Below are 13199 nucleotides of genomic sequence, written 5' to 3' on the forward strand. Positions count from 1 at the left end.
CCCTCAAGCCTGTGTGTGTTTTGAGGCTGTGAGCACAGCCCTACACCCAGAGCCTGGGGCCCTGACTGAGGTTTCTGGGGTGCCTGCAGCTCTCCATGAACCACTGAATGATTGAGGGGGCTTTCAGAGCAGGAATCCTGGGCTGCAGGAGGTGGAACTGGGCTCGCCTGCTGTACCCAGCGTCCAAGCAGAGCCTCAGAAAGCCCTTGCTGCCAGGACAGGAGGGATTGTGTCAAACTGGCTCAGCTGAGCTCTGCCTGCATCCTGAGAAATCAGGGTTTAACCGTTCCAATAAAGGGTTTATTGTTCCATCAGGGTTTATCGTTCCAATAAAAAACACTGCAGGGGTGGCAGGAATCATCAAGCCTTCCCCTATGGACGTGTGTTCATCTGCCAAAGAAAAAATAATAAATGGAAATCATGGTACTTGAGATGGAGTGATGCAATTTTCCACCCCACAGCCCAGGCTGACGCGTTTCCAGCCACCTTCTCCTCCAAGCCCAGATCACCAAACCAGCATGGACCAGTGCCTCTGGCTGGTCTGACACCAGTGTTCCTGCCTGCCAGCAGCCTTTCTCTGAGCTGGGTAGAACATGGGAGAAACCCCAATTTCCCCTGCCCTTGGAGGGCTGCACTCATCCAGCATCTCCAGGTGGGTCCATCCTTCACCTCACCAGCCCAGGAACCTCTCCCAGCCCCACTGACCCTGCAAAGGCCTGGTTCTATTTTTACCACTGATCTGGTGGAGATAAAATCTGCCTCTAGAAACCTTAGCTTTCCTAAAACAAAAGCCTCATTATTCTGTGGCTCCTACAGGTGAAATTAAGTCAGAAAAGAGACACAAAGGGTGCACAGACGTCAGTCCTACGTACAGCCCCACACGTTGTTAGAACCCAAGCTGCTGAGCTCATGGGCAGAAAACACTTTTAATCACCCAGTCTGTTCCCAGGAAACCACCAGGTTTCCTCCTACGTGCTCTTGCTGGTGCCTGCTCCCAGGTTCCCAGGAATGGCTGCACTGGGTCAAGCAGGGCACACTTTGAACTGCTCTTTTCTCCTGGACAGCAACTGTAGGGGCACTTCTGGGGCCAAATAAACTCAGGATGGGTGTTGGGAGAACCTCCCAACAGCCCAAGCAGCACTGATACAGGTGATAATCCCAAATCAACCACATCCGAAGTGCACAGCTCTGTGCCTTTCCCTGGGACTGCCCCTCTGCCCTCTGCCCCAGTGAGATAGCTGCTCCATCAATACCCCTTTCCTCTCAGATCTGGGACACAGCTCCTCACAGCCTGGTTAAAGAGCAGGATGCATCTCCATGATGGAGGGTTTGGTGGAAGGGGAGGACACCACAAACACAGAGTACCTGAGTTACACGAAGGGATCCCACTCAGTCCTTTGTACTCACATCGTCATGACAGATCCCTGCAGAACAGCACTGCTGGTAACTCTGTCTTCCATGCCTGGAAGGAGGTAAACTGAGGCATAGGGGCTGGGTGAACAGAGAGCCTGTGTCAGAGCAGAGAACAAGGCTGGCCCCAAGGCCACCAGCAGCATCCTGCTGGCTGCTCCTGCCAGAGCATCCTTATGGAGCAGAGATCCCAACCACATCAAGGGACGGGGAACCAGGACAGAGATGTGCCTGGGGGTGACTGTTTAAATGGCAGCCACTGCAAATGAAGAGCTACAGGAAAGCAAAGGCTGCCCTGTGGCTCCTATGTCTTGCCAGGGACATCCAAACTCACCCACTTTGGTACCAAATCCACCTTGGTCTCTCAGGGATCTGCTGTGCTGCAGGGGTTTGGTGGAACCATACAGGTAAAAATCACTCCCCAGGGGATGGCAGGGTTAAGAGCCCAGCTCTAGTGGAACTTGGGAGCTCCAGTCCCAGGACATGAGACATTGTGTGACTCTCAAAAAGGTCTAAATTCAGACCCTGGCCTGAGGGACACAGTGCCAGAGCCAGCAAGGAGGGAAGAGATGAAGAGCAGGAGATCAGAAATCACTGTTCAGAAATAAGCAGGGAAGGGCACAGCCAGGATCAAGCCTGAGGCATCATCCCACCACTACCTAGGTTTCACATCCCCTCCTCTGCTTATCAATCATCTGTTATTTGAGGGCGAGATTTGTTTCATTAGGGGAAAAAAAAACCCAACAAAACAAAACACCATTTATCTGGGTGATTTGCTCTGAGGTGTGTCCGAGACGGGAGGAATCCAAGTTAATTATTATCTGTCAGGGCAGCAGATGGAAAGTGGATGGATTGAGAAGGTCACAGGGCTGGCGATGAGGGATGGGATTGCAGCACAGGGTGCCTGTCAGCAGGACCAGCTCCAGGGGTGTGCTGAGAACCAGGTCAGGAGGTGGTGGCAGAGGAGGCTCTTCCCAATGGTCCTTAGCAGTGGGGAGCAGGAGGGCAAAAGGACCTGCACCAAGGGCCAGTGGGGACAACAGAGTCCATCCAGAAGGGATGGATGGATGGATGGATGGATGGAGCTGGGCAGTGCAGCACAGCTCACCCTCACCCACGCTGGATGAAGCTGCTCTTTGCAGTCACCCCAAAAGTCTCTCACTCCCAGCCCCAAGGAGACGTCACAGCATGGTTATCAGTGCCAAAGGAAGGGCGTGGGCTGGCCGGGGAGATGTGAGGAGCCCGGCGTTCCTCAGGTGGCCTTTGGGCAAACACAGTGGCTGGGCACGGACCTGTTCCTCCCGAGAGCTGTTTACAGACCCGCCGGGCCCGGCCTGGCTGTTATCATGCTAAGTGCACAGATAACAGCATTAATAAGCACCCTGCTGATAGCAGAGGGGCAAACATCGCTCGTAACGTTTAGCAGCTTTCTCCCAGCCTCTGAGTAAAGGCAGCTTCTCCAGGCCAGTGGTTTCTGTGATCGATTCAGTGAGTTGGACTCACCCTCTCCTTTTCTGCCCCTCTCCTGCACGCTTGCTTACTTAATGACTTGGTTAAACTTGTGTCAATACATTCCAGTTAAACAGCTGCTCTTCTGCAAATTAAGGACCAAATAAGGAGGATTAACTGGTCTCCCAGGGTTTTACAACTCCTCTGGGTTCAATTTCAGCTCCAAAGCCAATATAGGGCAAGTCAGGCTAGGAAGGATGCCTCATCTTTGCAACACAGATGCACAGTCCCGTTGGCAAAACCACTGGGGCACAGCAGGCACCAGCATTTTCTTTCAGACTTATCTTTGAAGGAAAAATCTCCAGTTTCACCCAAACTTTAGGATACATTCAGACTCATGGCCTCCATTTCCTACTTCTGCATGGCCACCCCAGCTCAGGATCAAAGCACTGAAAAAGAGCAGGTTTGTTAATGCCTTGCACAGAAATCGTTGGCTTTGGTCAACAGAGGCCACCAAATGGCTCTTGGGATATTACAGTTCCCTGCTGATCTCTGGAACAGTCTGGAAAAGAGCCAGACCCCTGAAAGAGCTCAGCTGCACCCAGGGGATCTCAACACATGAAAGCAAGGAGCAAGGATATCCAAGCAGGTTGTCCAGACAGGCTGGAGATGGTGATGCTTTGGAGGAAGGCAGAACAAATCCAGCCATGGGTATTCATGAACACCTGCCCAGACTGGAGCAGCTGGGCTCCACCACAGCGGTGCAAGGGGTTGGTCAGACATTAAACATGACCCTTTTGCTGGCAGACATCAAACAATGGCTGCACCAGCACACCCCAGGTGCTCTCACCCAGGAGAAATGGGCCCCTTTCACCCTTGTTTTCCATCCCTTTCGTCACATCCCCACACACGATAACCTCTGCTCCCTCACCCACTCCTACCCCTAATCAGTTTCTTGGGAATTTTTCATGGATCTGAACTGCCAGTTCACATGTTTGCCAGCTGTAAGGACCTCAGGGCCTGGGGGTTCATCCTGGGACGCACAAATAAGTCTTCCCCTTCCATGGAGATGTCCATCCTCTCCTGATGGATCCTCTAAACTCACCAGCTCAGAAATGCTGAATCCCTGCTGCCAGGCACAAAACCTGGGGCATTGGCTCACTGTAGAGTCCCAAGACAGAATCAGTTTGCCTTGCAAAAGGAGAGGGATCAAAAACAGCACAGCTTGGACCTGAAACATCCCTGACCCCACACAGCCAAGCCTGTGGGGTTGGCACAGCTGAGTCTCACTCTGAAGTCAGCATTAGTAAGTTGTAGTTATCACCCCCAAAAGCAGCACCTTTCTGCCAAAAATCCGTCAAAGTGGTGTCATCCCTGCACCAGTTCAGGGGTGGACTGCGAGCTTTGTCTTTTGGGCCAGATTTGTGCCCTGAATAAAAGCACAAAGAAATGTCACATATGAGGAAAAAAATCTCAGGCTCTACCTAAAAACAAGGGAGGGGGGAGCTCAAGTGGATTTTGGCCAAGGCAGTGTGGGTAAGCACTCCCAACACAAGCCTGTGCCAGGAGATTAGCTCTACACCTGCCTGAGCCATGGCACAAATTAGTCACCACTGCTTGTGGTTTTACCAGTTGGCACATCCTGCGCCGAGCCCGTTGGCGTGGGGCAACCCAGCAGGTGCATACAGGAGCTGCTCCCCATTGGCTGCCCGTGGCAGACCTGAGAGCTTCCCACTGAGTAATTAATGTAATGACAATAATAGACACAAAGTAAACAAGGGGGAAGGAAAATAAATCAATGGGCCGGGAGCAGAGGCCACATTTGGTGAGGAGCAGCCCTGACGGCTGCTGTCTGCACCTTGGGCTGTCAGAGTCTCCTGTGCATCCTGGTGGCATTCCAGCCACTGGTTTAGGATCAGCTGTATCCAAGGCTGTGCTGGCTCCTCGGGCAGCAGGAGGCTGCAGGCAGGTAAGAGATGGGTTTGGCTGCTCCTCACAGCATAACTATGGGGTCAAGGGCTTGGGTCACTCTGTGTGCAGCCCTGTCTGGGCACTTTTGTCCCAGTCTCAGCCCACCTGGGTGGGAGGTTGGATCTTCTCCCAGCAGCTTTGACCAAACCTTAAAGACCCTATATTTATTCTCTGCAGCTCTGCCACAATCTGTGTAACTGTTCAAGGAGCGTGTAACTCTTGGAGCCCAAAAACACAAGGAAGAGGTTGGACCCATCAACTGAAAATCAAACAGCTCTGAATTTAGAGCAGGTCTGAGCTTGCTCTGTATTCCCACCTAGTCCTTAGGGCAACAAAGGGAAAAGAGAAAACCTGAACCCAGGGCTGGAGAAGCTGTGAAAGGTGAGGGTGGGAACTGTTTGAGCACCTCTGGTCCCAGCAGCTCCAAATCCTGGTGGGGCAGGACAGAGACATCAAACACTCACTTTAAGGCAGGTGTCTCTGGACAGGTTTTGGCAGAAGGGCCTTTCCCCAGTGCCCTGCAATGACTCCGTCCCTCAGCAAATTTTTAATGCCTAACCTGGGCTAAGCACCAATCTCCTTTTTCCCTTCATCAACCTTCTGGAGAGGGAAGGGGAAGCTGCAAAGCAAGGAAGGGAGGTCACCACACAAACAGCCTTCCCAGCAAACACACAACCTCCCATCTCAGCACCTCTCCCCTTCAAACCTCTCCTCTTTTCACTGCAGCGAAAAGTGACCCTCAAGCAGATGAGCCATGTCTGACAAGAAAGTCTCCAGGCCCTGCCACCACTGCGAGAGGAGGTCAGCATCAGCCCCAACAGACACTTCCAAGATCCACTACGAGAAGTTCTGGCTGTACCGTCACTGCTCCTCGGTGCAGCAGAGGGACCGGCAAGCCCAGAAGGCTGGGCAGCTCTTCTCAGGGCTGCTGGCCTTGAACGTGGTGTTTCTGGGCAGTGCCTTCATCAGCAGCATGATCTTCAACCACGTTGCCATCACTCTGGCAGATGTCTGGATCCTGCTCTCCATCCTCAAGGTCTTGTGCCTGTTCTGGATTATTTACTACCTGCTGGGCACCAGCCGGCAGCCACACGCAGTGCTCTACCGGGACTCCCATGCCGGAGCCATCTGGATTAGGGGTAAGTTCTGCTTCTATTTCTTATCTCATGCCTTCTTCTAAGGGCTTGGAAGATCTAGAAGCCATTAGGATATGCAGTTAGGCAATGGGAATCTCCCAGTTCCTGTTGGAAGTGGTGGGAGCTGTGAGTGCCACAGAGAGGAACCAGAGCAGCCAGGAAAGCCTGGAGCTAGGCTTGCCTTGAGCCTCCAGTCCAGCTTTGCTCTCTGGTCCCTTCACAAAGAGCAATCCAGGCACAACCCACCTCCAGGGCAGCAACTGAGCACTGTGGGAAAGATATAGGAGAGGTTTTGGGCAGGACCTCTTTGAAAAGTGAGAGGAGATTCACTCTGTTTTCCCTCTAAGAGCATCAGTGGCCCCATGTCACCGTCACCCTTGTTTAACATCACCACAGCTTTGTTGCCAGGGAAGGATTCTTGCCCAATGAGTCACATTCCAGTGACACCCAGGCTTTCCTGGGAGATTTTCCCTTCAGTATTTGCCCCACTTTGAGAAATTACCCTTCTCCTAGCAGCCCTGCCTCTGGTCTATTAAGGAGTTTTTAATTAGCACTGTCTTGTTAATTAAGCATGGAGAACCAATTAAAGGAATCTGCAAGGTACCTGAGTATCTAAAACTGCAGAGAGGTGTCCAAGGCAAAGGGAGAAACAATCAAAAGGTCCCAGCTCCTGCAGATGGGGCTGCCACAAGCCTTAGCAGACCTGTGTTCATCTCAGGTTTCCTCTGCAAGGCAGAAAGCATCACCCACATTAACTTACCCCTGTCACTCCAGATGGCACAGAAAATCCCCAAAACCCTGTTCCAACCTGGTATCCAAGCACAAGAAAATACTATGCATTTTCCCAACACCTTTAACCAGTCAAAGCACACAACCAGGTTCAGGAATAAGGCTCTCCTTTGAACTCTTCTCCTAAAACCATGAGAATTCCAGGAGAAAGACTGCCAGCTACACATAAATCCAAGAAGCACATCCCCTGTCCCCAGCCATGCTCAGATGCTCCACAGACATGTCTGTGTTTATTTACTGGTGCTTTGCTGTTTGTCCAGGGTCAGTGCTACTGTTTGGCAGTTGCAGCATCCTCCTGAATGTGTTTCAGATTGGCTACAGCACAATCCTCATCCACTGCAAATCCGGGGTGGAAATTGTGTTCCCCTGCATTGGAATCCTTTTTATTTGCACCCAGGTACTGCACATTACCTTTCTGGAAGCTTGTTTATTTTCTCTGTGCCATTCCTGGGAGCCCCAGGGTTGGGGGGAAGCTGGGAGACTTGGGGAAGTGAATGAACATGGGGCATTCTCCTGAGCATTGAAGGAATAAAGCATCACACGCCACTTCAAATGCTACCTGCACTCCCCGTGTGCCACATTGAGAAAGATTCAAAAAGAAATCACCCTAGAACTACCTGGCATACCATAGGATTCAGAGGAATTTGCTTTGAAGCAAAGTAAGGAGAGAGGAGAAGAAATTCCAAGTGTTGCCAGAGCTGTCTTTGCACTAGTCTGAGCCCCAGCCCCTCTTTGTATTTGCCAATCCATCTGCCCAACAAAATCCTTTGCACACAAAGATATCTTGCACCATTTTCACCTTGTTATTCAACACCAGCCCTCTTCTTTGCAGACCCAAAGCTGTATTTGAAAAGTAAATTAATTCCCACCTCAGCAGCAAATACCCACATGGACAGGACAAAGGAACACAGGGCTCCAGGATGTGCATTCAGTGCAGTCACACATAAATGCTGTCCTTACCCAGGGATTCCAACACCTGCTTGGGCACTGGGGTACAGGTGCACACATGTCCCTGCACCCTTGCACAGAGGCAGGTTTGCTCCTGCTTGGACCTGCACCTTCTTGCCTAGCTGTCCCTTTCCACCACGTGTGCAGCCAGCTGCCAACTTCACTCTGCTCATGTCATTATTGTTCTCCACTTGCAGGCTTACTTTCTCTGGCATCATTCTAAGGACTGCATTCAAGTCCAGCACAACTTCACCAGGTAAAAAAAGGGCACAAAAAAGCCTTCTACTGCTCCAAAGAAACTTTTCCTTTTTGCCTGGGATGTCATTTATGATTCCTGCTAGGACTGCGTTCCTCTGATCCTACACAGCCTCTGTATTCTGGGTCATACAAGAACCAAGCCATGCCTTGTTCAGATCCATCCTCTCTCCACTGACCTGGGCTCACCAGCTCCCTTCACTTTCCCTTTGTGCCTTGGACTGATGCAAAGCTTGTTCCTTCCACACAAATGTTTTCTTGCTGCCTGGCTGAGGGACTAGTTCATAGACTGGAGGATGAGGTGGGGTTGTCTCCCCATTCCTATCACTGGGAGATGACTCAGCTTACGCCAGTTTCACCCCAGTTTCACCAGGCACTGCCTGCCCTGCTCCTTTGGAAATGGCAAGTGGGAATGTGCTCAGCTGTGTTTGTGCAAAGCCACACCCCACAGGCCTCGGGCAGAGTGGGCACAATGAGTGTGTGCTCAAATCTGTGCGTGGGCCAGCGAGAGAAGGACACGCTGGCCATGAACCATCCCCACACATTGTACAGGTCCTGTGTCTCCTCCCAGGTGTGGGCTGATGCTGACAATAGCCACCAACCTCATCCTGTGGCTCCTGGCTGTGACCAATGACACCCTGCACATGGAGATCGAGTCTCAGCTGCGCGAGGTGGAGCGGCGATTCGCAGGCAAGGCTCCTTCCCAACATCCCCACTGGTGCCAGGCTGACACTGGAGACTTCTAGGGAAACAACATTTCATAGAACCAAAGAATATGCTGGGTTGAAAAGGACCCAAAAGGATCATCTAGTCCAATTCCTGGTCCTGTACAAGAATCCCCAAGAATTTCACCATGTGCCCCAGAGTATTGTCCAAACACTTCCTGAACTCTGTCAGGCTTGGTGCTGGTTGCACTTCTCTGGGGAGCCTCTGAGTCTCAGTGATTCAGGTATCTCCAGCTCCCCCAAATGCTGCAACTTCCCTGTTATTGAATGTTGTCTCGACGTGATGGGCTGCAAGGAGAGAACATCTTCACCTGGAGGGCAGGGATGGGAAAGGAAAAGCCTACCATAAATTAGCATTTTTACTCACTTTTACCTATTAACTGCACACACAAGATTGCCAGACTTGAAGAGGCTCATGTAATTGCTGTGCTCTTCTTTCTGAGTATATAGGGGTAGAAAAAGGGGAGCTAATATTCCAAGGGTAGAGATAGAGAAGGCTTTACTGTGAAGGAAGAGGTGTCTCTCATCCAGCACCTATGGTGTTGACCGTAAGTAGGAAAAAGACATTTGCTAAACCCTGTTATTGTGAATCCTCACATCCTTTAGGACTGAGAAGTAGCCATTTAACTTCCTGCTGATCCCTGTTTCCGAGGCACAGACACACATGTTGTGCCTGCACATGAGAAACTCCCAAAGACAGCCATGAAATCCAGGTCATGTCCCTCTTAATTGTCATCTTCCTCTTGTCGTGCTCCAGGCAACGAGACTACCTTGTGCATGTGCCCAAACACCACCATCTGCGAAGTCTTCCAGAGGGGCTACATCCTGCTCTACCCCTTCAACACCGAGTACTGCCTGGTCTGCTGCTCCGTGCTCTATGTCATGTGGAAGAACGTGGGGAGGCGCATCAGCCACCACCACGAGCTGCACACCAAGCCCAAATTCAAGCTCCAGGGAGTGGTCTTTGGACCACTGCTGGGCGCCGCTGCTGTGATCGTCGGGGCTTGTGTGTTCATGATGTACCAGATCCAGGCCACCAGCTTGGACCCCACCCGACAGGTCTTTGTGATCTATTATTCCTACTACATTGTGCTCCTGCCCCTGATGAGTGTGGGTGCCGTGGTTGGGACAATCATCCACGCCTTGGAAAAAAAGGAGCTGGACACGCTGAAGAACCCAACCCGCAGCCTGGACGTGGTCCTGCTGATGGGGGCAGCCCTCGGCCAAATCGGCATGTCCTACTTCTCCATTGTGGCCCTTGTGGCCACTAACCCCAGGGAGCTGCTGAACAGCCTGATCCTGTCCTACTCCGTCCTCCTCATCTTTCAGAACATCACCCAAAATGTTTTCATCATCGATGGGCTCCACCGGCAGCGCGTTGTAGCAGCGACTGAGGCCAAACACAACGGGCAGCTCACGGTGGCTGCAGAGCTGCCTGGAGAAGAGCAAACCACACCAAGCAGCAAACAGGAGCACACCCAGACACCCCCTGGCAAGGAGGAAGATGCTAAAGAAGAACAGAATCGTGAAGGCTACAGCCAGAGACGAGTGAGCGTGCTGGAGCTGGGACAGGAGATCCGGAAAGCTTCCCTGTCCTATATCCATACTTACTCTCACCTGAGCTGGAAGAGAAGAGTATTGAGGGAGATCTCATTCTTCTTGGTTTTGTGCAACATCATAGTAAGTATTCTGCTCTGCTCTCTCTCACGTGGCTGAGCCATGGTGAACTGTGACACAGATGTCATCTCCTTGTCTTTCTCCTGTATTCCAGACAAAAAACCTTTGCCCACCAAGTTTCAACCTACTGGTGAGGCAAGTCAAGTCTGGTTTTGCTGTTCATACTCCCCTGTCATAATTAGAAAGTCTCTCTTCTACACTCAGAGTCAAATATTGCTGGGTTTCATGGGTGAAGGGAGGAGACAGCTACTAAATCCTGACTTGCCAAGATTTTAGCCTCTGAAAAAACCCACTAGGCTTACTAAGGGTGTTTCATGAGAAAGGTGGAGAAATGTGAGGCACCAGCATTAAGTCTTTGTAAACATAAGTCTCCAGGCTTGAAACTCACCCAATAAAGTACACTGTGCTTTGGGATCTTGAATCAACACTGCAGCCTTAATCCAGTGAAAACACATTGCCCAAGGAAAGAGTGAAACCCTGCAGAAAGATGAAGCAGGCTGGGGTGGAATGGGGTTGTCATTAGGTTTCCAGGGATTCAGTAGGGTTTGAATTATAGCAGGGAGTCAACAGCATAACTATGGGATTTTCCTTCTCCTCCCTGGCACTGAGGCTGCTATACTCCTGAAATATTCTTACAACCACTTGAGCTAGTGCTAAGATTAGGATGCAGGTAGGGGATAGTTTATCATCCTCTGACTTGTGTTCCTTTCCCTTACACCTCTCCAGCTTTGGGTCATGCCCACGTTTGGGGCTCACCCTGTCTTCGAGAACGGAATGGAAAGGTCATTCTACGGCTACTCCACCTGGTTTGTGATCGTGAACTTCGGGCTCCCCTTGGGCGTGTTCTACCGCATGCACTCGGTCGGGGGGCTCTTGGAAATCTATGTCACAGCCTGAGCCAAGATGGACCCCACCCCAGGGGCTGGGGAGAATCAGTGATGCTGAACAAAGATGCAATAAGCAGCAGATATGCACGTGGAAGCTTCTAAGATTTTTGCCCTTTGGCTTCTGCTTGGACTTCTCCTTGCACATCTCTGTGAGTTTCAGAAGAGGAGGAGGTTGTTTCACATTATCCTTTTTCTCCATAGAGGATAGACTCAAAGCCCATAAACAAACTCTCACTGCTCTCAGGAACCATGCATGCAGTCAGCAGTCTGCCAGTGAATGCTGTTTGGCACCAAGTGGGATATCACCAGCTTCTGTTGAGATCTTCCAGATAAAAGAATGCAAGGGCAGCCTTCAACAATAGTAACAAAGACTGACACTTGCACCAGTTCAGAAAATGAAAAATAATCAAAAAATAAAAGCTATAACATGATCTTGCCTTACTAAGAATAAATACTACTTCTCCCTACAGGCACTCCCAGAGCCTCAAGTGGGAAACAACAGTGAAACACTGTGGGTAATCTTTACTCATGCTGGATGATGTTATCACTGCTGTGGACAAGCCAAGGTCCCAGCCTTGCACACAGAGCTAGGTCAAGGGCAAGCCACTGCCAAATCCACTGTGAATCCCTCCCTACCCCAACACTTTGGCCCGTGCTGCTGCCTTACACATCCACAAACCTTTCTCGAGGTCACCATGCACAAGGGAAGGTGGCTACAAAACAAGGTGCCTGATCAAAGACCCATTAGGATGTGTTCCATAGGGGATGCTTGCTTTGAAAGCATGTGGTAGAGCCAGGGGTTTGTGACTATGGTTTCCAAATCCAGAGCCTGAGGAGTGAAAATAAAGAGATTGAATTTTCCTGTGTGTCTTGTGAAATCTCTCGGTCTGCTCTACACTCACCAAAGAACAGGCTCAAAATCAACTGACTTAAACTCTTCTTGCACTCAGAGGTTGGATAGGGCTCTGAGCAACCTGGTCTAGTGGAAGGAGTCCCTGCCCATGGCTGTTGAGCTTTATGGTCCCTTCCAACCCAAACCATTCTGTGATTCTATGAGATTTATGAGCAGATCTGTTCTATAATCAATCAAAATCCATCATGACTCTTACCCAAGGACAAAAGGCATCCTCATTATTGCTTCTGTTCCTCTGCAAATCAATCCTAGGAGCAGTGTGGGTTAGGATCAGAGCCTATTTATGAGGCTTTTTTGGGATTCCCTAGAAAAGCAAATTCTCCCAAGACAGTAACAGTGAGGATTCAGCATTTGGGCAGTGATAGCACTTTTCTGTGAACCTCTAAGTGAGACTGATAGCATGAGCATGAACTTTGCCCAGTAAGTGTTTGTATTTGGGCCCATGTCAACAGAAATATGTCAGGAGAAATAACAGCTGGATAAATTAGGCTCCAATAAAGTTAATTATTATTCTCATGTCACTGTTTTTACCACAAGATCCACAGGACATACATGCTCAGATCTGACCTCAAACCTTATTCCTAGTGATTGACAGACAGCCTGGGGACAAGGAAGGATGGCACTTCATGGGAAAACCATGACCTGGATTTTATCCCATTTAATGGATAAAACACTGGTTTAACTTAAGTCACTGAGCTTTCACAGAGCAGGTGACTTAGGAATGAACCCTGAATACATGACTGAAGGCATGAGCAGCATGGACAGGAATGAAGCCCACCAGCTCCAACTCTCACCTACAGCCACCACAGATCAGATCAACAGCCAAGGCCCTCCATGTCATTTCCTAACAAGCCCCAGGGCCAGGGTGCCTGTTTTACAGGTCTCAACTGCACAAAGGTTTTAGCACATGGTTCACTATGTCAGGAGACTTGATCCTGTTTGATCTGTGACGATGTCTCATGTCATAAACATGGAAGTGGCCAAACCCACACAGTTCAGACTCATTTTCCAGAGTCAAATCCTCATTTCTGATTATTAA

The 13199-nt window shown here is 50.3% G+C and overlaps 1 protein-coding gene across 1 annotated transcript; it reads left to right on the forward strand.

Annotated features, from left to right (window-relative positions):
* The first annotated feature begins 4657 nt into the window (after nucleotides 1-4657).
* On the forward strand, nucleotides 4658-12107 carry OTOP3 (otopetrin 3). The gene is made up of 7 exons (XM_085077716.1): nucleotides 4658-4828; nucleotides 5008-5969; nucleotides 7016-7152; nucleotides 7901-7959; nucleotides 8530-8648; nucleotides 9441-10363; nucleotides 11087-12107. Exons 2-7 carry the CDS (start codon nucleotides 5585-5587, stop codon nucleotides 11255-11257), a joined length of 1794 nt encoding a protein of 597 aa, XP_084933842.1. The 5' UTR covers nucleotides 4658-4828; nucleotides 5008-5584; the 3' UTR covers nucleotides 11258-12107.
* Nucleotides 12108-13199: the final 1092 nt, after the last annotated feature.

This window comes from Lichenostomus cassidix, chromosome 18 (assembly GCF_008360975.1).
Source record: "Lichenostomus cassidix isolate B80296 chromosome 18, HeHo_3.0, whole genome shotgun sequence".
Taxonomy (NCBI): Eukaryota; Metazoa; Chordata; class Aves; order Passeriformes; family Meliphagidae; genus Lichenostomus; species Lichenostomus cassidix.